Source organism: Pholcus phalangioides, unplaced genomic scaffold (genome assembly GCF_987345545.1).
Source record: "Pholcus phalangioides strain wild (caught in Gottingen) unplaced genomic scaffold, Ppha-v1.0 ptg000001l_1, whole genome shotgun sequence".
Lineage (NCBI taxonomy): Eukaryota > Metazoa > Arthropoda > Arachnida > Araneae > Pholcidae > Pholcus > Pholcus phalangioides.
Genome location: NW_028301594.1, coordinates 16193572 through 16220039, shown reverse-complemented (window position 1 = coordinate 16220039; position 26468 = coordinate 16193572). Strand labels below are relative to the sequence as shown.

The following is a 26468-nucleotide window of genomic DNA, read 5'->3' as shown; positions in this document are numbered from 1 at the left end:
TTTTAGTTTTCAATTTGTGAAGCCCTGAGTAAATATCTCTGCAGAGCTATAAAGCAACTAAAATAAGAGAGATTTTAAAGCTGATTAAAACCATAGTTGTTATGGGCCCAATACAAAACTAATAATATTAGGGGGAGGGACAAAATCATCATAAAAGATGTTACTGTCTTCCAGTCTTAAGGTTTGTCATCAGTGACCTTTATTAATATGGCTTTCATTGGTAACTTTTTTATTTTGAACATTATTCTATTATTTGGACAATTTTTTTTAAAGAAAAATTCTGTGAACATGTCACATGACAACTAAGCACATATATTGGAAGAACATCTGACTAACTATAGGCCTACACAAGGTCTCATCTTCCTTGTTTCGTGAAAATGCATTTGTAAAAAAAATACTTTCTGTTCTGAATACTGGAAGTTTTACTATATACCAAATCAAATGTAAAATAACCATAATTAAAATATAAAAATATTCCTATATGAAATTGTCATAGAGATACAATTGATTTTTGTTCAAAGTTTGTCTGAATCACCTTATTTTGGCTATTCATTATAACATCTGCTACACTACTTCAGGGACAACTAGTTAAAACTTGATAATTCGTATTTGAGACCAAATTGTCACATTTATTCAGTTTGGAATATGTTATACATCTTAGTTGACATGCTCATGAACTTTTCATTTTCCTTCCGGCAGAAATGAAGAAATAAGGATAATCTTTTTTCTTTTTTAAATAAGAGTTTAAAAATATCTTGTGTGATAATGAGTCTAATTTTATTATGCAGAATGCTTCTTTTGGTTGCTAGTAAATGAAAAGACAGATTTTTGATATTCTGTTACTGTAGCACTTGGAAAAATTTAGTTGGGAGCCTGTGCTAGTAGGTCACAAACATGAATTTGGAGTGTGGTTGAAGGCTTTCCAAAATCAATGCACTTTACATACAACACTATTGGCATAGGCAACCTATAATATATGAATGTATCTAACTATGTATGTGCACACAGATTGTCAGATACACACACACTTCCTGCATAGTTCACTTGCACCTGAAATGGGATAAAACGGTTGTAAATTGCTGAAGTTGTGATCCGTTTAGAAGTTCATTATTTGAACTCCTTTAAAAACTCCTTTGAAAAATTGACAACCTGCAGTCTATGTAAGACTCACTGTGAAACTCCTTAGCAGAGACTTTGGGAGTGTTTTAGACCTGTGTGGGATACTCAACTTATTATAAATAAATAATAATAATAACGTGATCCTCACGTATTCCCAAGGGATCGGCATGATCCATCCAGGGAATTTGTTAGTGTTAGTAAACATCCATGCCTGAACCGGGATTCGAACCCAGACCTGCACAGTGAGAAGCTAGTTCCCTAACCACTCCACTGCCAGGCGGCATTTAAGAAGTTTTTATTTCCAAATTTTTTTTGCATGCTGTATGCAAAATGTATGATGCTGTATGTATGATGAAAATTTTTTATATAAGTGTGTTTCCATCGCCTGAAAACCATGATCAGGTTAGTAAAGTATTGTTTGGTATGTATTTTGACATGGAAAAGGGTTACAGAACACTGTCATACGGTTAGACCAGGCCACAATTCAGGATCGTCTCAAGTTCATCCTGGGCAAATATTGTTCAGGGGCTCTTACCTGCTTTTTTTTCATACTTACTTTTGAAAATCACATCAGATCTCAATATATGTAAAGTGACCAGAAGAGCAGTTTTTTAGTGGAACTTAGAGGTTCCCAGCTATCTGGAAAGTCAGAGAAAATGTAAAATATTTGATAAGTCCGGAAAACCTTTTTACGGTTAAAAAAAAACTCTAAAAACATCTGGAAGGTTAATTTTAATTTTGAATAACATTTCTTTCTTCAGGAGTTTTAGTCAGAGAAATTTTTGAGTTTTGGTTAGGAAAAATGATCGAGCAGATTTTGCTGGGAACTCTGAATAGGTTCTACCCCCCAAAGCAGAATGTTTTGCATTGTTCTACGACAAGCCCTTGGTTGAGTGGAAATGTTCTGCTGTAAAAATCCCCACAATAGTGTTTTCTACACTTTTCTTAAAATTTCTCCAGATTGTTCTGCGACGTACATTGCATATTTTCACATGTTCTGCTTTGGTGGAAGGGGGGGGGGGTATACTGTATTTTTAAACCATTGAATGTTAGTTATTGTTTATTTTAATCTGATATAATTAGTTATAAAAACATTTTTAGGGCTTATTCTCTCGTGGATTCATCTCGAGTGTCAACATTTCTCATATCCATGCTCCTTATAGTTTATGGAAGCTTTCGGTAAGTAATTTTGAATTAATTTTTTTTTGTCTTTTGTATGAATTACAGCATAGCTATACCTCACTCGTTATATGTTGAATAGAAAATTTATGAATCATCCTAATTCATTAACCCTCAGGCTGCGGAAATAGCCAGAGAAAAGCTGCTCTCAGTGTAACTGAGCAAGAAAAATTTCCCTTTTTTTCAGTTGACTTGTGAAAGATAGATGGCAATCAAACTCAGGATTGCAAATTGACTATAATTTAAAAAAAAAGTATGGTTTTCAAACAGAACCTGGATTCATTTCATACACACAAACCCACAGTCGTTGACAAGATAGCGATTAGGGTAGGCAAGCACTCTACCACTGCTCAACAATGTACACCTGCCAAATATAGTCAAATAAACCTGTTAGAAAATAGGGAAATAATTTTAAAAAACTAGAATATGCATCACCATCTATACATCATTTAAAGAATTTCATTTTTTAAAATAAAAAATCGTAATCATCGCTGGGTGATTGAGCATGTTCCTATGCTTATCATCTCCAGATGATTGAAGCATGCTGAAGATTAAAGTGATAGTTTGAAATTAATCTTTGTATGAATTTTTTTTAGGATCAAATAGTAAAAAGATAATTCTTTGCTATTTCACCATTTTCAGAATTTTTGTTTCATAATATTTTTTATGTGGTAATATGTGTTAACAAGTTGTTAACATAAAAGTGATTTTTCTGGATATTATAGAACCCTGGTCCCCTTGTAATGGAGGACCAGGTTTTGATTTCTAGTAGAGGCTACCAACTTTTTAAGTTCGTCTCTGCATTAATATCCAGAAAGTCTCTTTCCTTGATGTGTTTTAGACTGAGAAAATTACATCTGCCTGTTTATAATGTTTTTGCTTTTAACATTTTTTCTTTTAGTATGACTTATTTTCATGGTCCCACCACTAATACCCATCCAGATTTCCTGTTTAAAGGATTTTCCCATTTGCAACATTTTTCACGAGGATTTTTTGAAAACGTTATAAGGAGGGTCCACTGTATTATTGATTTAAATTTTTTCACTAAAACTTTTTCAAAAAAAAAGATTAAATGTAGAAGTAGCGGTGTTTTATTGACCTTGACCCCTCTTAACAATCATCCCTCAGATTCGTCTGGCTCTTTTACAGCCAAATAATAATTTCCAATGTATAAAAAAGTATGCATTTCAAACCTCTCATTAGCGGTTATCCCTGTTTCACAGATGAATTTTTTAGTCCCGTTGATGTTTGCAAAAGAGGGGTTTTACTGTATAAGACAAACTCTAAATTTTAATATGGAGGGAATGTGATAAGCATCCTTAATACAGTCTTTTTTTCATTCTCATATCAGATATCATCCTAATTTTGGGGACGAAAATTCAAGGGGAACCTTGTTTTAGTACCAATAAATGGAGCCATAGGAAATTGAACAATGTGTGTGGTCCCTTTGCAAGTCAGATTATTGTGCTATGCCACTATAGAAACAACAAATATTTTTCTTTCTTCAGAGGCCCATATTATATAGGCCCATACACTGAACCATACAGTGTAGAATCAGATCCAACTTAGGGCTAATAACAAAAAGCTATTGCAAAGAGCTCAATGCAAATTTAGCTAATAGCTCAGTATACTTTCTTTTTTCCTCTCACCATTTGTGGTCTTTTGCCATACAGTGATTTACTGCTGATGGCGAGTTGGGTCAGAAATCTTTCTCTCTAGAGAAAGTCATGTTATACTTTTGTTCTCATCTTTGATGGAGGGGATTTTCAGCGAGGATGTATTAAGACACCATCTGTTGGTGGTCACCTCAGGTCTGATAGAAAGAAATGTTTTATTCCGTTCTCTGAGATCGAACCTGTGGATTTAAAGGTGGCTTTATTAACAGTCTTCATAGTGGTAGACAAGCATTTAGTGCCACTCGCCTTTAGCTCAATATGCCAATGCCAACATTGACCATGGAATGCAATGATGATGAGTGACATAATCATCTATGTGTATGTTGCCATCTGATGCCTTATGTGTGTATAGTGAGCTATTAGCTAAGTTAGGTCTGACTGTCCAAAATTTTTCAAAAAGTTATACCCTGCTCTGCTGGTATATAAAGGGGAAAGAACACTGGTCTAGCACACTTGCCCAGCTTGCAAGGGAACAGTGGGTTGATTTCCTACAGAGAGGAAGTTGAATTTTCTTTCATGAATTCATCTTCACAAACTTATATACATAGTTTTCTGACTGGAAATTCTCTAGGGGAAAGAGGGTTTACAAGTTTCTTGTGTTCTTTAGTAGTAGATGTAAGTATGTATGTGTAGGTCTCAACGCTCAACAACATCACAAGCCTCAGGTCCAGCAATGCATTGTGGGGGGGGGGGCAAGTCTGACACAGTTGAAGTTGCTGCTATGCAAGAAGAAATGATTGAACAAAAGATGAAAAAAAACTGTTATGTGGAGACTTGACTGCATTTACAACTTAAATTTGTCCAGTATTTGCAATCTTGCACTGCTCTATCATCATGAGAAAAATAAAGGTGGAGGGAGAGAGAAAGATCATGTGTGTGTGTCTACTGAGACCGGTGTTACACTATAAAAGTTTTATAAAACTTGACATGCAACTAATAAGCTTGTTAGTTGCATTTTTGGGTTTTATAAAAGAACATTTACAAAACTTTTATAGTGTAATCTCAGCATAACCTCTACTAACGCGTGGGCCCACTGCATTAGTAGATGGCCTCACAAAAATGAGATCTAGTTTAGAACTTTCTAGAATTTACCAGATAAAGCCTCAGAAAAACCACTTGGCCCGGGGGCCCATAATGCTCTTAAGACGGCCCTGATTGCAATACATAATTAAATGTGATAAAATGAAAATAAAAAACATCCCAAAATGCATACTATACCTTTTGAATGAAAAAAAAGACCAAGCAATTTTTTAAAATGATTGATACATTTTTAGAGAAAGTTGTGCTTAGTATTTCTAAACATGATATATACAGTAGTTAATTTTCTAATCACAGACTTTTTTCCCTCATTTACCTCTTATCACCACTTTTTTGCTTCATTTAAAGAAATATTACTTTTCTGATAGTCTGGATAACAACTCTTCCTACACGTTTGTTGAATTTTAATCCTCTATTGTGTATATTTGACTATATATGGCAAAATACATGGTCAAAAAACCCATTTTCTCAATTTTTTTTTGATAATTTCTCCCAATTTCTTTTTTGCAATGAATGTGTGTATTTTCAATGGGAATTTTTATATTGAAAAACAATATTTAAGGTTTTTGACAGAGGGTTTTTAAACCACGGTTTAAACTGTCAAAAATTGCCTTGTGTCAAAAACCTGCACCCTACCCATAGGAATCAATATAAAATGAATTAATCCATTCACAGGACTCTGAAGATTTCTAGTGTGAACTTTTACACCAGTTCCCATGCAAAACCAATAACAATCATCAAATCAACACTGAAATGATGGCCATAATTTGAAGGGGATGAAATGCAAACAGATTAAAAATGATACCAGGGCAATGTGTGAACATGCATCATCTATTGTCCCAGTGTCAAAGCCCTTAATATCTGTATTTGCAATACTATCTGACCACAATGTCATCTGAGCCAAATTGATAGTTATGTGAGGCACTTACTGCCACTCTTTTTTAAATAAGAACCATGCAATGTCAGATGATTAAATAATGTTTCCAGAGCTTACTGGTTGTTAGTTCTATGTCAGATATTGTTGCCCAACATGTTTGAAAATGTTTTCACAGTGCTTCATAAAGTTTGAAATGGTCTGCTGATCCATGGGCTGAATGAGAGGAGCCCTATGTGGTGATGGAACTTCAGTCTGATGAAATATTATTTAGCCAAATACTCTGTCGAGGGGAAAAAACTTTCATCTCAAACTTCTGAGATACGTCTGGATTAAGACCACTTTGTGCGTTCATAAACCAAATAATTTTTTGTTTGTAAACTGAATTGTTTGCAAACTGAGACTTTCATAAACCGAGGGTTGACTGCGTATCTTTTAATGTTATTTCTGTACAAAATACAACTAACGTAAAGAGTGTTTAATTAAATAGTGGTTTTTAAACTTATTTTTTAAATTAAAATTAACATCAATATACCATAAAATAGCATCAATTTACATCTGTTTTGTCAAAAAAAAACATTTCCAATACGTTTTTATGGAGGTGAACCATAGTGGGCTAGAGTGAATCCAATATAACAGAACCTCATTTAATTATTTATAAAATGCTTTAGTTTTTTTAAAAGAATTGATAAATTTTATGGAATTTCTCGGAGTTTTTTCCCATTTGTAAAATGCAGGCATATGAAAAATTTTGAGAAATTGATTTCACAATTTCTCAAAATTTGTCAATTGATTCACAAATTTAATAAAATTGCTTGAGAAATTTTGTATATAGGGTCATTCAAGTATTACGTCAGCATCAGGGGGGGGGGAAGGGGTTTCAGATTTGCTGACTTTTGATGACAAGGGGGGGAGGGGGTTTGAAGGTTGCTTACGTCATCAACCACCCTTTTTGAAGATATGAAATATTCTAAGCTGCTGACGGGGGGAGGAGAGGGTCAAAAATGGCTGAAAATCTGCTTACGTAATACTTGAATGGCCCCTATTACCAAAACTAAAAATAGGCATAGCTACATTTTCACATGGACGAGAAGAGCATTTTTTTCTCCAGAGCCCCCATTTACCCCAAACAAGCCCCAAAAATTTAAATATACTATATATATATTCATGAACCAAAGATCTTTGACTGCAGTTGCAGAGCTTCCCCTCACTCCCGCCCAATTCCTGCTTAGCCCTGGGCCATTACTATAAAATTCGCGCCTGTATGCAAGATACTAATTTAGTATTGTTGAAAATTGCGCAATGTAAATTTTTTTAGCTGATATGTTCGTGAAAAACAGATATGAAGGAAATCTGTCGTAGTTGGATCACACTTGCGATGACTAGCAGAGTTAAAGTAGTGCTTTAGTAATTCAGGCTGACAAATATGGCAGCACTCTGTAATTTCTAAATGCTCTATTGTACTTGTTTTAAAGAATAAATATTAAATTTTTGACAGCGTACTGCAGGACGACATTTTAGCTGAAAGGTTGTTTGTTATTTCAATAAATTTCTTCTGGCAGAGCAGTCAGTGCTAATCCCAGACGTTCAAATATAATTTTTAGTGGTTTTGTGGGTTATAACGTTTAAATTGAACTCGTAATTAAGAAAATGTTGTCATATGTTCACTGTATTTAGTAAAGAAAAACTCTATATATTGTTCTGTGTGAGGTCACTTCATATTCTTGTACTGTAGTTTGTCTTTTATTTGCTGCTAGAACAAATGAACCAGAACGAATTCTATTTTCTTTCCAACAGATAAACAAACGCTCATGTAGCCGCAACCGTAGCAAAGATTTTACGACTTTTCTTCCACGGGCGGGTCAAGCGCGAAAGCGATAGCCTCTGGCTTTGGATCTTTTGCGTTAACGGCTGCTCAGTCGTGCATGCTATTTTCTAGATTCTAGTGTCAGTGATTGCCGGTCGGGGATATAGTGTGATATATACTCGCAGTGGTAACTTTCTTGTGTAAGGAGTTGAACAGGGTTTGCCATCCACCCCCACCTTGTCTTGTCAACTACCCATAATTAATCAAGTATAATTCCGCTCTCTCCCTGGTATGATAGCGCGATTCCCGTTCAATGTACGTGCTTTGCATCCAACCCGCGGATGCTACGTGAATGAAATGTTATTAAAATCTAATGATCCGTGTTTTTTTTGGTCAGTGAAAGAAATCCCACAGGTTATGTACATTGCGTGTTTTCCAAAATTGCTTGCTTGTTGTAGAGGGGTAGCTTCGTTTGCATGAACAGCCTTAAATATTAATTTTTATAATGTAACGAATCCAAATATCAAGTACTTTAGTGAATGCCAATGTGTCAGTTCCTGCAAGCGGATAAGAAAAAAATTATTGCTACTCTGATAAAATGCATATTCAAAGCTTACAAGTTTGCTTGATTGAAAGCAAAGTACATATCTTTATCTACGAGCAAACCCGCAGCTGATATATCAAAGTTATGATTCGTGAGCAGAGGATTATGAAATAGACCGAATCGAATCTAGTTGCACAGTTTTGAGATGATCCCTCGCCTACCTCTACGTTTTAGACATTTTGAAAAATTGACCATTTGCTCCGCAGTCGCAGTAAACACGCCCCGAACAAGGCGATGATATGAAGCAGGGACGGCTTCCAATTCAAAAGGGGTGTTGTTAGAATAATTCTGACTTCCATTTATACCTGTCATCAAGGTATGAGTTCCAAAGAGGTGTGGAGGAAAGAAGACACTCGGTGATTCCCACTGAAGATTTTTTTTTTTGTAGAGAAGACGGCAGGCTGTTATGAACACGTATAAAATATATTCCCGCTTTCTATGGATGCGATATATTTTATTTTAAAATTCTTTCTCAGTTAAAATTCGGCTTTCCAGTGTTCAATATTATTTTAATGCTAAACGTGCTTGAGTTTCTGTTGCTTCTTTCAGTTCATGTATCTTAAAATTTAAGGTGTGCGTGTATGTGTGACTTTTTTTGTGTTAGCTTATGTAAGCTAATTATAAGTAAAACGGAGAAAGACAGGTGGAGTAGACACAGATGTGGCGATTCGTGTCCATGGACTCACGCGATGTCACGTGTTGTTTGTTGGTCATAAATATTTCTTTATTGAATATCCTAATTTTTTCAGGGCATAGGTGCTTGGCCAATATTCCTGTGAATGTTAAGATCAATTAAAGGGAAATAATAAAGTTTCATTTGTTGTTGCGATGCCGCGCGCGGGAGAAAAGTGGTTCAACGAGATGGGATAGGCTGTTGAGAGAAATGAATTAAGTCTGAGTTTTTCTCTCCATTATCTGCCAGTGTTTCCAACATTTACGCGCTGTTCGTGGAATATAGAGTGGTTTTTGTATTTTTTTCTGTAAGCTTCTTCCCTCTCGAATTTTACCTCAAGCAGATCAATAGCTTGATTGAAAGTGGAGATTTGACTTCGAGAACAAGCCTGTTCATGGTAGTTTATTCCCAACCCTCATATTCTAGAGGACAATATACATAAAGAGCTGTTTGGGCGGTATATGAAATCGACAGCTGCCAGAAAAGAAAATCGATTCGGCTGAGTAACGTGAATACGTTTATATTATAAAGAGAGAATTTTATGTGCCGAAAAATATCTCTCTCTCAAAGGTATTGATGTTTTCGACCCCACTGATGGCACAGTGATGGTCGGCTGATATTAACTTTCTTTGTTTTCCAATTTCGAAGCACTAATGCCGGCCGGTCTCCCAGGCCTTTAAGCACGATACTTTAACGTGATTTAACACATTAACGTGAAAGTTCGGGCTTCTTCCACTTTCATTTATAACTAGCTATAATACCCGGCGTTGCCCGGGTTTTCTTCAATGAGGCTTTATGAACCACGTGATATCTCCCTCTTTCTTTGAGGGACATGCAAACCGTGTCTAAAGATAACCAATATGACGACGTCCTGCGCGACTCATGAAATAAACAAATCTAAATTTAAAGAAACATAGAAATGAATAGTCCCCCCCCCTTTTTTGATGGGTGCTAGGTATTTCGATTCCCTCCCCCTGAACTTCAAGTTATCCATCTCTGCCTGTTTCAGCTTCCAAAAATGCTTAATTAAAGCTGTGGAATTTTTTCGATGCACTTTACGGGGCCCATAACTAATTTTAAAAACATCCTAAACTATATGAATTTATGCAAATAAATATCAAAAGACAATACGGAGACATTAATTTTCATGCTTGAGAAGATATAAATAAAAAGTTGAAATCAATGTTATTGCATGGATATCCAACTCAAAAGTAGATCCGGCAAATTATTCATATTTTTAATTTTCTGGGCTTCGTATCTCCAAGTGAATTCAATATTTCAAAAATCGAGAATTCAATTTAATTTTTAAAATTATTGATGTGGCAGGAAACCCCCCTCTCCCCCCCTCCCCCACTAAATTTCCGTATTTATGCAGTTAAATCGGCAATTTTAATACTGATTTCTATGAGGATCACCCTTTTCCTGACCATCAAAGCGATGATGATGTTTATAACGTCTATTCAAAAAGCCTCATTACTGAGAGTATTGAAAATGTGGCAAACCATTATAAAGGCATAAACTATTATACATAACTGGTAGCATTAAAGAAGCGATAAACCATTGTAAAGACATAAACACGTCTGAAACTCATCGCTAGGGAACCACGGCAACCAAAGTAAACGTTCGGAAAGTGATTGTTGAGGCCCAAAAACCATTGTTGCCGGACAGTTTTTTTGCCCATTTGGGGCATTTGCCCTGGTCTGACGAAATTTTAAAGTAGCCTATCGTTCAAGTTGGGTTCCATTTGGTATATATGCAAAATTTGGCGACGATCGATCTAAAATTGTAGATTTGTATAGAGAACATACACAGACACACACACAGACAGAAAATCAATTTTATATATATAGATATGGAAGGTAGATGACAGCACTTCTCGAGCGTGAAACATGCATGACTGACATCATTACTACGATAGGATCACACACACACATCATTTTCTGGCATGCACCGATTCGTTAGAAACTTCCCAGAGGAATGTTAATTATGCGCATGTAGGGCTTAGTTGTAGGAGGTACCGATTGCTTTTTACGGACACGCGCATTTTAAAGCTATGTCTGCAGTGCAGATTTTTTTATTGCAGTTAATAATTTCAATAACTTTATCGAGACCTGATTGAATAATTTCTCTTGTATTTAAAGTACAGTGCGTGACTTCGCTTTAGATTTCATTGAGATTCATTGAAGCAGCCGCACATAGAAAAATGATCAAGGGAATAAACTTCTTTCTAATAAACTTTCTATACGCGCACGTAATTTCGAAAAATAAGTAATTTTGTCATTCGTTATAGCTTCTTGGGCTAATTTTTTCCAACTCCTCAATTTTTATATTGTATTCACACCTGGTTGTCCATCTGGGTGCAAGGTAGGATCGCTATTGTTCGTCTTCATCTATACATATAAAATAACATGTCCCAGCTGGATGATTCATCACCGAGCCGAAGCTATAAATATGAAATTTGGTCAGTAGCTTCATTTTATAATGCAAAGACTCACTAAGAAGAGGTTGTTCACAAAATTTGATCCCTAAAGGCATAACTAAGGGTGCACCTGCCGTAGTTACGGCAGGTGCACCCGTACAGGGCCTATTTGGAAGAGGCGTCCCAAATAGGTTATTCTCAGGGCCCAAGAAGGGTCCTAAATGTAAATTCTTGCACAGGGCACAGAAATGGGTAGTTACGGCACTGCCTAAGGGGGGTCGAAAGATTATATAGGGAAATATAACCTTTCTGTATATAACTCCCCCCACTTAAAAATACCTGCTTACCAATTTGCATACTTGTTCTCGAAAATTGTAAACAGATCTACTAGTGGAGTCCCGTTAAGGTTAAAAGTAGGGGGAAGGGCGTACCTTAAACACTTGAGTGCTTAGGGCTTTCGTATTGGGTTAATCTGGCTCTGCATGAGGGGGTTCAAATGTTATACGGAGGAATCATCGCAATTTTCAGATTACCAAATCTACACGATCGAGGTCGCGAGTAACATCTATAATAGTCTTTCATGTGACGCCACATGTAATTTTGTAAGGCCGGGATTACGCTGTAAAAGTTTTATAGAAGTTCTTTTATAAAACTTTTATAGTGTATTTCCGGCTTTAGACTCGTATTTGTTGAAGAGAAACTTCTAATCTGAGGATTTTTACAAATAAAATAGGAAAAACTTGAAAACTTCACGCATGTCCGAACGATTCCCGCGACAATTACTTATTTTTCAAGACGAGCTAAAGAGTGGAAAACGTTATAAGAAAAGAAATTTCTTCGCATTTTTTCTTATCTTGCACCAACAACTGAATAAACACAAAAAAAAGTTCTTAAAATAGAATTAAAGGGGAAAAAAAGGTCGAGAGTTTCTTCCTGATTTTCACATCGTTTGGTCTGCCAGCGACCTATATCGCGGAAGTACTTTCTGCCATACCTGTACGAACGTCCAATTCTATAGCCGTATCGGAAAGCTGTCTTCACGGGGCAATTAACACGTCAGAATTGTTTTCTAGTATATATTTTTCACTCGATTTTCACAGATTCTCTTGTTTTATTTACTTTTTTTTTTTCTATTGGTTTTAGTGGTGGATTCTTGGCCTTTGCGGCGAATTTCCCGTTTGATGTCGATTTTTTTTTAAATACTTCCCTTGCACTTGACCTAGCAGACTTCCGTTTCGAACTTGAAATGCTTGGATTGTGTCTTTTTTTCTTCTTGTGTATTCTCATTGAATGAACTAGTTGGAAGTCCACTTTTCTTATTGTCTTTGATTTCAAGAATTTTTTTTTTTGAATGCATTTTATTCTTATTTTGAGAAAGGAAGAAAAGACGTTCCAACTTATGTCTGTCCTGTCACTCAACTTGATTTGCAAATTGTGCCTCTGCCTTGACACAATCCTTTTGCTCTTTTCCGTATTGTTATTATCAATGACCGCTTCGTTATTTTCCCAAGATTGTATTTGTGTGAGACAGATACTGAGGATTTCGTTCCGGTTTTGTTATTCACTTGATTTTATTCTATGATATCGTTCGATCATTAACCCTTCTAGTGGAATTAAATTCGTTTGGGTATGTATATGACGGATCAGTTCTTCAAACGTCCGAGTGCATGTAATTTGCATCTAACTTCTTGCTTCGATGCACAAACTCGACGAGACTTAGATACCATTTTTTTACTGATCCGTTAGGTTGGAGAAAGTTCTAACATGCACGAGTAAGTTTTTTTTCCCTTGGTGTTTATGAAATTATGTAAATTTAAAGAAAAAAATATTTATTAGGTGAGAATGAGACTGCTGCGAGGGAAAAAAAGATTTATTCATCTTAATCAAACTCGATTATTTGCTAAATGTGTGTGGGGATTAATCGGTATGCGTTTCCCTTTAATATTGTCTTAGTGATGACGACCTTATTAATTTTTAAGCATGTGTTTCACAGATTTTCTCGCACCGTTTCTGAATTGGAATCCTAAAGAAATTTCATTAAAACTCCCGTAGGTGGTGTTGGAGCTCACTTTTTGTTCTTATTTTCAATTGAGGAATGTTTTTTTTTTCTGATTGGTTCTTATTAGTGGTTTTTGGTAAAAGCTTCAAGGGGATCGTTTGAATATGGAAACTGTTTTCATGATGTACAATATTTTAGTAAAAATTTTACTTTAATTGTTTAATGATCTAGTTTTTGAAAATATTCATGACATTTAATTTGATAAATCCTTTCACGAATCTATTTCGGCCAATGTACGAAATTATGCCACCTCTTACATTGTTCAGAATTTTGACCAGTTCGTGAAATTCCCACTTCCGTCATTGGATATAGAAAATTGATCAACCCTTTATCTGCCACATTATGGAAAAATTGAATAATTATCATGTTATTTACTTTTTTTGGTTGGTCATTTTAGTTTTAATTAAGGCCTAAAAGCGAAAAAAAAAAATTCCCACAAAAGTATTTAGTACATCTCGATTTAATTAGCCTGGTACGTGAAAGTTTCGTTAGCACTATACGCTTAAAATAAAAATACCTATTCAGATATGTTGAATAATACATACTAATGAATAATTATTTCACCACAAAGTCATAATTTGTTTTAGGCCGGGATAACATTGTGAAAGTTTGATAAAAGATCTTTTACAAAACTTGAAAAAAAACAACCAATAAGCCTATTGTCGAATGTAACCCACCGATACGCTTATTGGTTGCATTTTTCAAGTTGTGCAGAAGAACTTTAATCAAAATTAATAGGCTATAATCCCGGCTTTATACACATTTGTTAGGGATTATTTTATAAAAGCGGTGTTTTATTACATTTTACAAAAGTAATGCAGTAAACACTCCTACTGGGGCAAAACATCAATGAATTTTAGTAATTAACATATAGGCAGGGGAGGGGTGTTAAAAAGTTGGTGGTACTTCAAAGTGTCGCCAGTACATAAAGGGCTAAATATTTATTTTTGTTTATAACTCACCTAAATCAGAAAATTTTTTGATTAGTCGATTCTTCAACAACTTTACTGTACTCGTTTCAAACTGTTATGAATTTCAGGGCTAATCTAGTTTTTTCATGTGAAGTAAGCTGGTTCAACAGCATCTCAATGCATGAAACAATTATGTAAAGCCATCGTTTATGTTAGGGCCATTTAAAACCTCTTGTGCTTTAAATATTTTGATGTAGTGAAAATATGTAAGAGGTTCCTAAGATATACTCTAAAAAGTAAAATAATAGGGGTGTTCGTTCATCTAATGGGAAGCTGACAACTTAATAACCACAATGCAAACGATGCAACATAAAATGTTCCTAAAGCTGACAAGGCTAGAGTGAACACGTCAATCAATGCAGCTATGTATGCTAACAGATCACAATCTTTTGAAAAAGTAATTGGGGATGAAAGCCATCAAGACATTCATTATATTTCCTGTCGGTATTCAGTGAATCGCCGTCGTTGTCATCAACGTTCTCTCTAATTTTTATTTTAATTGAACAGACAAGTTTTTTTTTTTAAATTTCTGTTCATTGTATAGTAATGGGTCGAATACACCAATGATGTGCAGTGACACTTGGCCAATGAACGCCTCGGCTTACGAATTTTTGATTGAGGAAAAATTTTTTGGCGATATTTCTACCTTGGCTAATGAATTTTTTCTCAGATGTGAATTTACTTGCAGCAAACACATAACATAGCCATGTTGTGAACTGAATTTTCGCATCAATCATCTCATTATCAGAATTACTGTTACCGGAGCCCGATTAATTTATGTCCATCTCAGAATAACTTTCCAATTATACCCTTATTTCTATTTCAGAAAGCTTTTGAGTCATTTCATGTGAAATAAATTATTTTACTCAGAGGAAAAAGGCATGTAGGGAAAGAAAAGAGTCTAGACTTGATGTTTTCAGGGAACACATACTTCCAGTGAGAGACTCTTATCATAAAACTGAATGGCCTAGAAATTCTAGGAAAATCTCTTTTCTGTCTGCATGTATGAGATACAGAAATTAGCTGACCAGATCTCATAAGAGGACACCTACGAACTCGAATGGGCTGCGAACATGGTGTAAACTAAAATACCTTGAGTTTCTCATCTTCCTGTAAATTCTCATTTATCCGGTTGTGAAGCTGTTCATTTCAGTCTTCGGCCAGTTTGTCTTTTTTTTTTTACAGCGTTTCTTTGTGTTTTGTAAATTTTGCCTGAAAATTTTGGGACCTGGAACTTAGAAACCCATGGGAAATCGCGTTTCGGCTTACGAACGTGATTCCGGAATGATTATCTTCGTTAGCAGAGGCATTTGTGGATTTTGCGTACCTGATGGCGCATGTCATAATATTTTCTGACCAGGGGCATTAATTACTTTTCCACTTAAGAATAAGAATGTTACCAGGACCGTCAATGTAAGCGTAAGACTATCACGAAAAGGTAACAACACTGAGGTTTCTGCAGTAACCTATCGTCGGTGAGAGATGTGGAAGAAAATCTATTCGGAATTGACTATAAACTATATTTTCGAGTTCAATTTGCTCTCTTATTCATAAAACGACCGTGGTGCATCAAAAATGATTTTTGTCAATTGCCGTGGTAGGTAGTGCATTTTCGTTCTCAGATACGTCCCCTACTTTTCATCTTTTCCGAATTTTACTTTACCCTGCTGAGACAGGAAGCCTACCAAAAGCTCTCCCCCCCCCCCCGCTCCCCTTGCTTCTCTCTTCTCAATTTTCATCTTTTTCCCACGTTATAGGTAAAGTTGTTTCCCGAAAGAGGAGGGTTAAACTTGAACTGTGTTGCAAAACCATATATCCCGTATTCTTAATAAATTTTTTAGTAGTATTCATACCTTGAACGTCAGTACGAACCTTGCTTATAATGTCGATGCAACGACTTTGGGTGTAATGACACATTTTTTGCGGCTTTTGCTCTGCTTTTATGGCGTTTTCCCAAGAAACTTCTAGAATTAGAGATGTGATCACATTCGGGGAAATGTTGGCCTGTTATTCTACTGATATTTAACAATGTAAAAAAAGATTTATCTCTGTTGACGGTCTAACTTGTTTTTTTATTATGGCCTATGAATCATATTTTCCAGCAATTTTGCCCTCCCCCTTCTCTTTTCCACAAAAGGGTCCCTTTTTTCTCTGTTTTTTTCACACGATTCTTATTTCAGTTTGTAATCTTCACTAAAATCGGGAATTAAAGGTAATTCACATTATTTAGAAATTGTATTACAATGCATGCGACTATGTATAAATATATCAGAATGTATAAATTCATCATACATATATATGCCATGTCCAAATTTTCCCAGGAATACATTTTAATTCACTGCAGACTTCCTGCACATGACTACAACAAGGGTGGGGCTGACAGGGCTCTGGCCCTGAAGTACGGAATAATTCTTGTCATTTTTTGTTTCTTCACGCTATGAATGTAAGGAGGCCCGTAAAAAGTCTAGCCTTTGGGCCCGCTGCAGATCCCACGCTAAGGGCCCTGCTTCAGGATATGGGGGGGTGAACATGTTGCTGTAGCATCTTATTTCTAGCCAAGAACTGTTTATTAGAAATAATTGGTGATTTTTCGCTCTTAATTTGCCTCATTTTGACGAGAATTCGTAATGTCCCGTATGCATGATCAACATTTTTCCCAATAAAATATGGTTAATCGTAATGGATTTTAAGTTTGTGCACAGTATTTGATTGCATCTGATTATTTATTGTATTCAGGTGGTCTTTGAAAATCTCGGTTGCAACGGGACCTCGGCTATAACAACTTTTCACGGTATCTTCGATGTCGTTATAACCGAATTTGACTATGTAGAATTTCTTGTTTGCTCTTACAAACGTTAGTTCTGAAAAATAAGGATCCATTTGCGTTTGCTCGAGTTTCCGTCCTCATCTCCCACATCAGGGAATCAACTAATAGTGACATTGTTTGTTTACAAAAGTTTGCTTTTCTGTTGAAGTTGCGTGTGATAGAGTGCGTGACACAAAAGTTCAAAAAAAAAAAGTTTTGTCAGGCAATTCTCTCTTGCAGTGAAAGCATGTCATCTTCATCGCAGCAATCCTATTTTGTTACTCTTTCTTCTCATACGAAGTTTCTCATGGAGTGCAAGTATGTATTTCATAAACACGTATTAATGCACTTCTGAAGGGTAGAAAAGGCGGGTCATAAGGGGAGGGGCCACAGGTGACCCGGAAGGAAGTGCCAGAAACGCAGGGATGGGGGTTTTTAGTAAAGCCCCATGTGCTCAGGGTCGTCACTTCCGGTGAATTACGCACGCTCTTGTGCAAAGTACGATACACCTCTCATGCATTGATATAGAGAAAAGGGGATAGGGATCATAGTTCTCTAGAGGTAGTTTTTTTTTTTTTTTTGCCGTTTGAATGCAGTTTTTTCTTTTTCTCACGACAGGTCGAGGCCACGGGATGAGATTACGCCATTTTTATTCTATCACACGTCATTAATATGCGTTGAATGTCTGAGTAGCCTTTTTTTTCTTTATTCATTTTGTAAATTTAGTTGTTTTGGTATTCATCGTGATCGCCATCTATGAACAGAGAACGGAATTGTTTAGCAGTTCACTCACGTGTGTAGGCGTACCATACATTAACCTGTTGTTGATCCCTTAGCATTTGATGATATTGATCTGCGTGGACGTTTTTATGTCCAATATTTTCTCGGTAAATACATATGTGCTTTTTTGTTGGATGCGATTCATCTGGTTAGTACTGGTACGAGTAATACTGTATGTGTGGACAGTGATTTCGAATTTTCAATGGTTTTTTTTTACATCTATTTGATGACTTGTGGAGTTTTATTCTTTTCTCTGAAAGTGTTGTTATCCCGAACTGTAATTTACAAGTCATTGAATTAAAAAGACAATGTCTGCCTGTAGCAGTATTAAAAAGGAATTAATGTGATAAAATTTTTGTTTTATGGCCCATTCAGTTTCTCTGTATTGCTATACTTTTGAAGCTATACTATATATAACCAGTTCTGTATATCTTATTTTGTTTCGTATTTATTTTTTGTTGGAAAGAGCATGCTTCTAGCTATGCCAGTGTACATATGAGTGGACAAACTCCACCTGGCTCACTAAATCATTTTTCGTACCATACTACGCCAAACCGTTGAAGATAAATGAATTAATAACTTTCATCGAATTTAAGGGGCTATATTTTCTAATTTTAGGTAAATGAATGATTCATGAGAATTTATATGCAGTAATACCTTGAAGTACCTTGATACGCAGCAGGTGGTACATATCAGCCCATGACAACCATGAAAGTCGGGGTACGATTTTGTGTGCAAATGCATACAAAAACATTGGTTAATCGGGACCTAAATTTATGAAAAGCAAGCCTTTTTTCCCTTCTTCACCCAATGATAATTTAAACCGTTGTTAAAAGGTGATGAAACTCAAATATCAAGGTAGTGAGGTTCTTTTATATTTGACTGGTCCCGGTTAAAATATTGGAATTAAAAACGATTTTTTTGTTGCAAATTAATTATTAAATATACTGTAGTTAATTAATATCATTAGTTTTATTAAAAATTAATTTATTGCAGCTTCTAAAAAGCATGCTTCTAGTGATAAAATTTTCTTCGGCATGCCTAATTTGAGCACATAGTCGTGATCTGGTGCAACCTTATTTTTCTGCTGGATTTCCAGGAAATTCCCGGTTACATTTTAGGATCGCCTAAGAGAAACGATAGCATGATGCTTTGATCGAATAAAACAATTCTTTACTTAATTATCAATTAATGAAGTCTACTATCTTAGCAATAATCCCGTGATTAGGCTTGAAATTCGGAAATTTTTTTTCACAAAAAATCGCGCAACTCGGGGTAGCGTAAATCAAGTTATTATTGTATTGAAATTATCTAAAAGAAATGTTACGATGAAATTTAAAAAAAACATGGGTCAGAAATGACTGTTTATTTTATCCCATTAAAAACTTTAAAATTCTTTTGTAGCTGAGGATGCAATAAAAATTGAATATTTTGTTAAAATTTTGGCAGAATTACCTTTTGTCAAATCCGTTTATTTCAATAAGGATGCTTGCTATCTATCATTTTTCTGCATTTAAAAAAAAAAAAGCGTCCCTGCACTAACTTCAGCTAAAAACAGTAATTGCAGAAAATAATCTACGGATAATTTCAATAATTGATGTGAGAGAAGAAGAAAAGACTATTTCTGTGTGTTTGTGTATTTTTTTTTTCTATTGCCTGAATGCCCGGAAACATCTCCCTCAAGCTTGTAGTTTGAATTAAAAAGTAATATATCTAATAGCCAATTAAATGCTTCAAAGTTTTATAATTAATGAATTTTGAGTGAAAAAGATTTTATATTAAAATAAAAAGCTTTATAATTAATAAAGTTATAAGTATATATATACATACATCTTTTAAATTATTTAAAAGCTTTTTTCGTAATCTTATTTGAATTCGAAGCGCTTTTTAAGCAGCAATACCTTATTTCTTTTTTCTTAAGGCATGAGGATTAATTTACTTTTTTTCTCTCGAGGAATATCGGATAAACTAAAAACTTCGCGGTGTTTCAAAGGTTTTAATCTGTCTACTTGACTTTCAGTAGCTAGATATGGTACTCTTAAACTTAATGTTTTGTGCTTCGTAATCTGTAATCGTCTTGTGATTTCTTTGGACATAAAACAATCATTAAAAAAAGAATTGAAATATGTGGTATAAATATTTTTATTAAAATGTTCGATTTGTCTGTAATCGGGCTTATTTTCGTGAACTTTATGGTAAGTAGTGTAGAAAAATCAAACTAGAGTGATTTTAAAAAAATTCTTTGCTTTAAAGAAATAACGCAAATGCCTTTTCATACCTTTCCCTTCTCTCTGGTTTTACAGAATTGATTGGGGTAAACGCGCAATGGAAATTTGAGAAAATTTCCTATAAATATGAGGAGTTATTTTGCATTATATGAGGAGTTATTTTGCATTATATGAGGAGTTATTTTGCATTATATGAGGAGTTATTTTGCATTATATGAGGAGTTATTTTGCATTATATGAGGAGTTATTTTGCATTATATGAGGAGTTATTTTGCATTATATGAGGAGTTATTTTGCATTATATGAGGAGTTATTTTGCATTATATGACGAGTTTTCATTTGTTCGTGTTATCAAAGTCGTCTTATTTCCCTTGGTAATGCTTATTCACAAATCTTATCACGTCGGTAATTTGAGGGACTTTCTTTTTCCTCTAGCATTACATGAAATTTAACAATTTTCCTGTGTACAGGTCCGTGTATATAATCTATTTTTTTGAATTTCATCAAATGAAATGTTTGACGAGAGTTGTTTTTTAAAAAAAAGAAAAAATGGTTATATTTGTAACATTTACATCCGCATTGAAATTACATTATTGACAATGATGGGAAGAATATTGAATTCGCGAAGTCTATTGAAATCATTTTCTTATTATTCGTATACGGAGAGTTTTAATACAATAATCATTTTCGTTAAATCTGTGGGATAAAGAATATGTGTTATTTTGGGAAATTTTCTTGGAAATTATCAGAAAAAGTAGTTTTTTTTAATACAGTTGAAATCAGTTATAACGACCTCGGTTATAATGTCAATAATTGGCTATCCGGGGTGATTTCCATAGAGAATGATGTTAATGAACCTTGCTTATAACGTCGATTTAAAGGTACCGCCTCGGATATAATGACAAATTTTTCGTCACTTTGTTTCCATTTGGAAGACGTTTTCCCAGGAAATTATTAAGCATATCGCATTCATGATATGTTCGTCTGTCGTTCTGTTTATGCCTAACGTTGAAAAAAAGATTTATTACATGTTCGACGCTCCGACTTGCTCGTTGACATGATCAGTATACAAAACAATCCTGTATTTTTCCCCTTCCCGATTATTTCCCTATAAAAATGTCCCGTAATTTGCATAGTTTATAAATTTTGCCATAATGATTAAGGCTATACATATCTCGCATATTTGCCATGTTCATTTTTCCCCCTTGAAATGCATTCAGCAGACTTGCTGCAGTGCTGTATTTCTCGCCAAGGGTTATTTATAAACAATATTTGATGAGAGATAGACGGCTTTTTTCTCAGCCCAAGATATCAAGGAAACATTTCATTTTCTGGATATTGTGCTGAGGTGAACTCGGAAAAAAAAAGTCATCTTGTCTCCGCCGGGACAAGATTTTTCTTTCCGAGGGAGCCAATTCCTGAAATTAAGAGAGGCTACTAATATCTCTACATCAGTGCCTCACGCCACAGTGCGTGAAATGAGGAAGGCAGGGTCGTGTCTCCAGTGGTGTAGATGGTAGCATGCTTGCCCGGTATGCAAGAGAGCCTGGGTTCGTGTCCCGGCCGAGACAAGATGACTTTTCTTTCCGAGTTCACCTCAGCATTATATCCAGAAAATAAAATGTTTCCTTAATATTTGGTGATTTCGCGAATTAGCATTATATTTGTGGTGCGAATCGGCGATTTCACTTGTTAATTATCTCACTTTCCCGCACTTTTTTCTCGCTCAGATATGATCACCATAATGAAATACAAACTTCATGCACAATATTTGTATTTCATCTGATTATAATTATTTTCGTCAAAATGGTCTTGAAAGCGTCAACCTTGGTTATAATGACAAAATTTTGTGGAATCTTCATCATAACCGAGTTTTGAATCCATCGAAAGTCCATATGCCTTCATAGTTAAGGTGCTTGGAATTACATTAAGCTCTGACCGTTTTCTATGTTGAATACTTGGTTATACGTTGAATACGTGGGAAGAGGGGAACAAACCATACCACTATATTTTCAATGAATGCATAAATGAACTAAGATATGTATTAGACGGACATTTTCTTCCCCTTATAGGTCACTAAATATGGAGCAAGAGGCCAAACAAAAGGAGAAAGAGAGGAATGGCCAGCCGGATAACAGTGAGTACTGACTTTCTAGTTCTGGAACTATATCTAAGAGTGAATGGGTGTGCATGTATCGTGTTTCCCAATCTTCATTCTGTGATGGAGAGGAACAGATTGTAAGTGTATGAATATCTTTTACATTGGAGGGTTCAGGGAGAAAGTACTCATAATACTGTAAATATGTATCTATCTGTAATGTAAATGCATGGGCTATGTGAAAACCAATGTATATTTCGTAGGCTAGTAATGGCAGTTTAAACGTCGCTTCGATAAAATTGAATATCTTTATGTTTATCATGCAACTACATGTCATAACGCTTCCTCAAGTTCGCACCTAGGAAAAGAGCAGGTGGGTCTGACGCCAAGGGAACCGAATTCACCATGTCTTTTTCCTTGGTTCCACTTTTGGTGGGGCTCGCCAAAATACATGCTTGCTCCGGGTGACCAACTGTGTTTTTTATACTGCTGTGGTGGCTGAGTGGTCAGGACCGGGTCGAAGAACCGGGTTCGAGCTCCACCGTCGCCACAGTGGTTTTCGGCTGAAGTTCGTTTTCTGTGGTTTCCAACTTCGAGGCGTAAATGCGAGCCGATCTCTCCTTTAAAAAGTCTCGCCACAGAGACTAACAGTCCTATAGATAGTACAAGTATTCAGACATTACACTTCACTCCTGAAATATATATGGCAGCTCTGAAAAATCATACACAATAATAGATACGCAATCACACTGTTAGGTACACACACTTACACTTCCGGCACAACTCACTAGGTAGTAAATTGCCCATGGCGATAGACCTTAGTTGTGTTCGGTTTGAAGAAAAAACGTTTTTTACGCCTTGTTGCGGCCCTAATGCCTCAAATCTACTGCATAAACAAACCTATTATGTCGAACTTGATCGCAATTAAATCGCTAGTTCAGTTACTTAACAATGTGGAATCGTGGATGGTTTTTTTTTATGTTTGGTAAACGCATCGCAATGAACATGTTAGTTTTTGTTGGGAGTTATACGTCTGCACACTTTGCTTTAATTGAGGAGCTGTCTGTGACTCAATCTTCTAACACAAGTAGTGTAGTTTCCCCCTCCCCCCCTCCGTCTTATGCAGCTGGTGACATTTGTGACGTAATACCTATGCTAACAATGACTTAAAATAATTGTCACGTGACAGCTGCTGCAGCATGCATCCGAAGGTCTTGGATTATCTCAGACCTTGGAGATTATCTCAGTTTCATTGTGCCGACACTGTTATAGAGATGGAAAAACTGTCTATTCCTTTCAGCAGTGAAGAATCTCAAAACTGACATTGCTGATAGTTCATCAACCAATGGTATTGTCGTATTTGAACCCGAAAATCCCGGGATAGCATAGATTGCTAGATTTCCTCATTACAAGGGTTGCACTCGTTTATCTGTTTTTATTGTCCGAATTACTGTCATATAGGAGAGTCGATCTAAGATTGAAAAAAGTAACAAAAGAAGTGAAGTTCCTTCGACGGTTTTTTAAAATTTCCCTTGTTCAGAGGATTCTATTAGACCTGGTAACAGGTCATTGCAGATATTCTGTTGTACCAGAAGCTATTGTCAAGCTTTTATTGTTTTCATACCGGCAACAGAATTGGGTCGCCCGGTCATTTTTGCGTTTGTGTGTACGCGTCTGTGTTTGATGATTACACGGCTCTTTTTTTGTTTCTTATGTCTAGTTGTGAAGTTTGGTGACCGCGTGCTGCGTTGTTTCGTACTGTACGCCAACGGAAGACGAGAAATCTAGGTTCTTTTTTTTTGTATCTCTTATTACATCCATTTCTTCTGCTGGTCCTTATCTCGAGCAAGTTTTGATACTTGTGATCTCCATAAACCTGCTGCTACTTCTTAATGCGAACGTTACCTTGTAATCTGCAGCTACTGGTTCTAGTGCATTGGGAAGAAGAAGAATAAAAAAAAAAAAAAAAACGGAGTCAAATAACATTTCAAGGAAAACATTGAAAGAATATATAAAATAAAAATGGAATAACGTGAAACTGGTTTTTTATGTCATTACCGCTAGTTTTGTTCTGGGCAAGGTGAGATTTTTCCTTCTTCCAACTCATGGGTAACGTCTTCCGGAATAGCGGTAGGATTTGATATGGTTGGAGGATTAAAAGCTAACATCCGAAATGTTGATACTGCATTTTTTTTTAAGCTTTTGATCTTTCATGATTGAGTTTGACTCACATGCGTGGAATTTGTCAATCCCTGCTGCTGTTGAACTAAAAACTTGGGTATACTACAGATGTGTCTTCCGCAGAAAGCAAGCAGACCGTCAACTCGATACTTACATATGAGAATTCGGGCAATTTTCGATTTGAAATATGGAAAACAGATGGCCCACACACGAACTGCATAACTCTGATAACATAAATACGTTAGCGCCACGCACGCACACACACACACGCACACAACTCGTTCCGGCATGCACCAATTCTTTAAAAATTTTGTAGAAAAATGTTTACGTGGTGCTTTGTAAACGGTTAAGTAGAAGTATTCTTTCCCCATCGAACCTGAGGCGACCACCAATAAATGAAGTCTCTTCATTATGTATAATTTCCCTTCGTGCTCAATACCGAAAGGGAAATATAAAATATAGTATGATATAATTTTCTCTAGACAAAGATTTCCGACCTAAGTCGATCGGTATTAAATTGCAGTATGGCGATTGGCGATGTGACCGGAGTTGGTGTGTCGGCAAAAAGAAAAGGTTAATTGGAAGTTTCTCCCATTAAATATAGCAGATGTCTTCGGAGTCGTAGACTTCATTACATACTTCATCGAGCTAATACTAGCTCGATATCAGACGTAGAAAAAACAGTCCGAGCTTTCCTCATAAACACTTTTGACAAGGAGGAAATATGTAAAGTGCGTAATGAATTTCGTAGTTTGAAAAATCTTACATACAGTTGAATCGAATCCCGTTATAAAGAACTCCAAGGGACTGAAAAAATCACTTCGTTATAAAAGAACTTCCGATTTTACGAATTTTTAACTTTTGTTAAAAAAATTTCGTTGTAGCAGAATATGATTCTAAGGAAGATTTGCTTATTTACGTTCTAGATAATAAAAAGAATGAAGTTTAATTTCAAAAATAACTCAATGCAACTGAAATCAATTACGCATTGAGTTTTCTTTTGGATAAGTTTTACTTAACATTTTCAAGGCAAATAATATGTATTATTAGTTTTTTACAAGTATTGGGGAAGGCGAAGAAACAACAAATTCCTCTGAAGCAGTGTTTCTCAAAGTGGCATCGTGGCTTCTAGGGGCGTCGCCAACCATTGTCGGGGGCTTCGCGCGTTCTTATTGATGCTTTAAAGTTTCTTTTATAAGTGAAAATATCTACTAAACTACTCTGGGAAGCCGCGGGTGACAAAAGTTTGATAACCACTGCCCTAATGTAGGCTATACGCATTGTCAAATGCGTGCAGTACTTGAAAGATTTCGTATCCAGAAGCACATGCAAAGTCCGAAGTCTTTTCTCACATGAAGTGGGCTGTTAACTGCCACATTTCGAAAATGAATGTCCTGAAACCATTTATTATTCTGGAATATGACCTGAACGAATGTCCTGTAAAGGCAGCTACATCTACATCTCAAAAATTTTAAAGTCTAGTCTTTTTTTTTTATGGAATCCTATAACTGCTGTTTGAATTTGTAATTCTAACTTGGTCCGATTTTTTGAAAAATGTTGAAAGAGAGTGGATGGATATGCCGTATTTTAATGTCACATTGTTTTTATTTACTCCAGCTTCAACTTCAGAAATGCTCTCAAGTTTTTCTTCAATCGAAAACTGTTTCCTTTCAAGACCATTCATTTTGAAACAGAATAAATATGAAACATTCCTAACGCTTATATAGCTTTGGTTTACCAAAATTTTTATTCTTTTTCACTCACCGTATTGGTTAAATGTTACATTTTTTTTGCTGCACCCCCCACAAGCCGTAGAAGAACAAGCATTCTTCCCCAACAGTTCAGCAAATTAATTCTCTGAAACCGATTTTACGGGATCATTTTTGGAACGTTGTGTTTTCTTTTGTTGATTTTCAGAAACTTGTTTTTATTTTTGAATTCATTATAACGGATTTT

General features: G+C 35.6%; 1 protein-coding gene across 3 annotated transcripts in view; it reads left to right on the top strand.

Moving 5' to 3' along the window:
- SppL (signal peptide peptidase-like protein) overlaps nucleotides 1-26468 on the top strand; it is a 53606-nt gene that overhangs the window by 2824 nt on the left and 24314 nt on the right. For 2 of the 3 annotated variants that reach the window (XM_089231411.1, XM_089231403.1), the window contains exons 2-3: nucleotides 2221-2298; nucleotides 22306-22370. In XM_089231411.1, coding sequence (XP_089087537.1) covers nucleotides 2221-2298; nucleotides 22306-22370 — 143 coding nt within the window. Of the gene's footprint in view, nucleotides 1-2220; nucleotides 2299-22305; nucleotides 22371-22408; nucleotides 22472-26468 lie in introns of those variants that run through there. The other variant, XM_089231420.1, reaches the window with a different exon arrangement.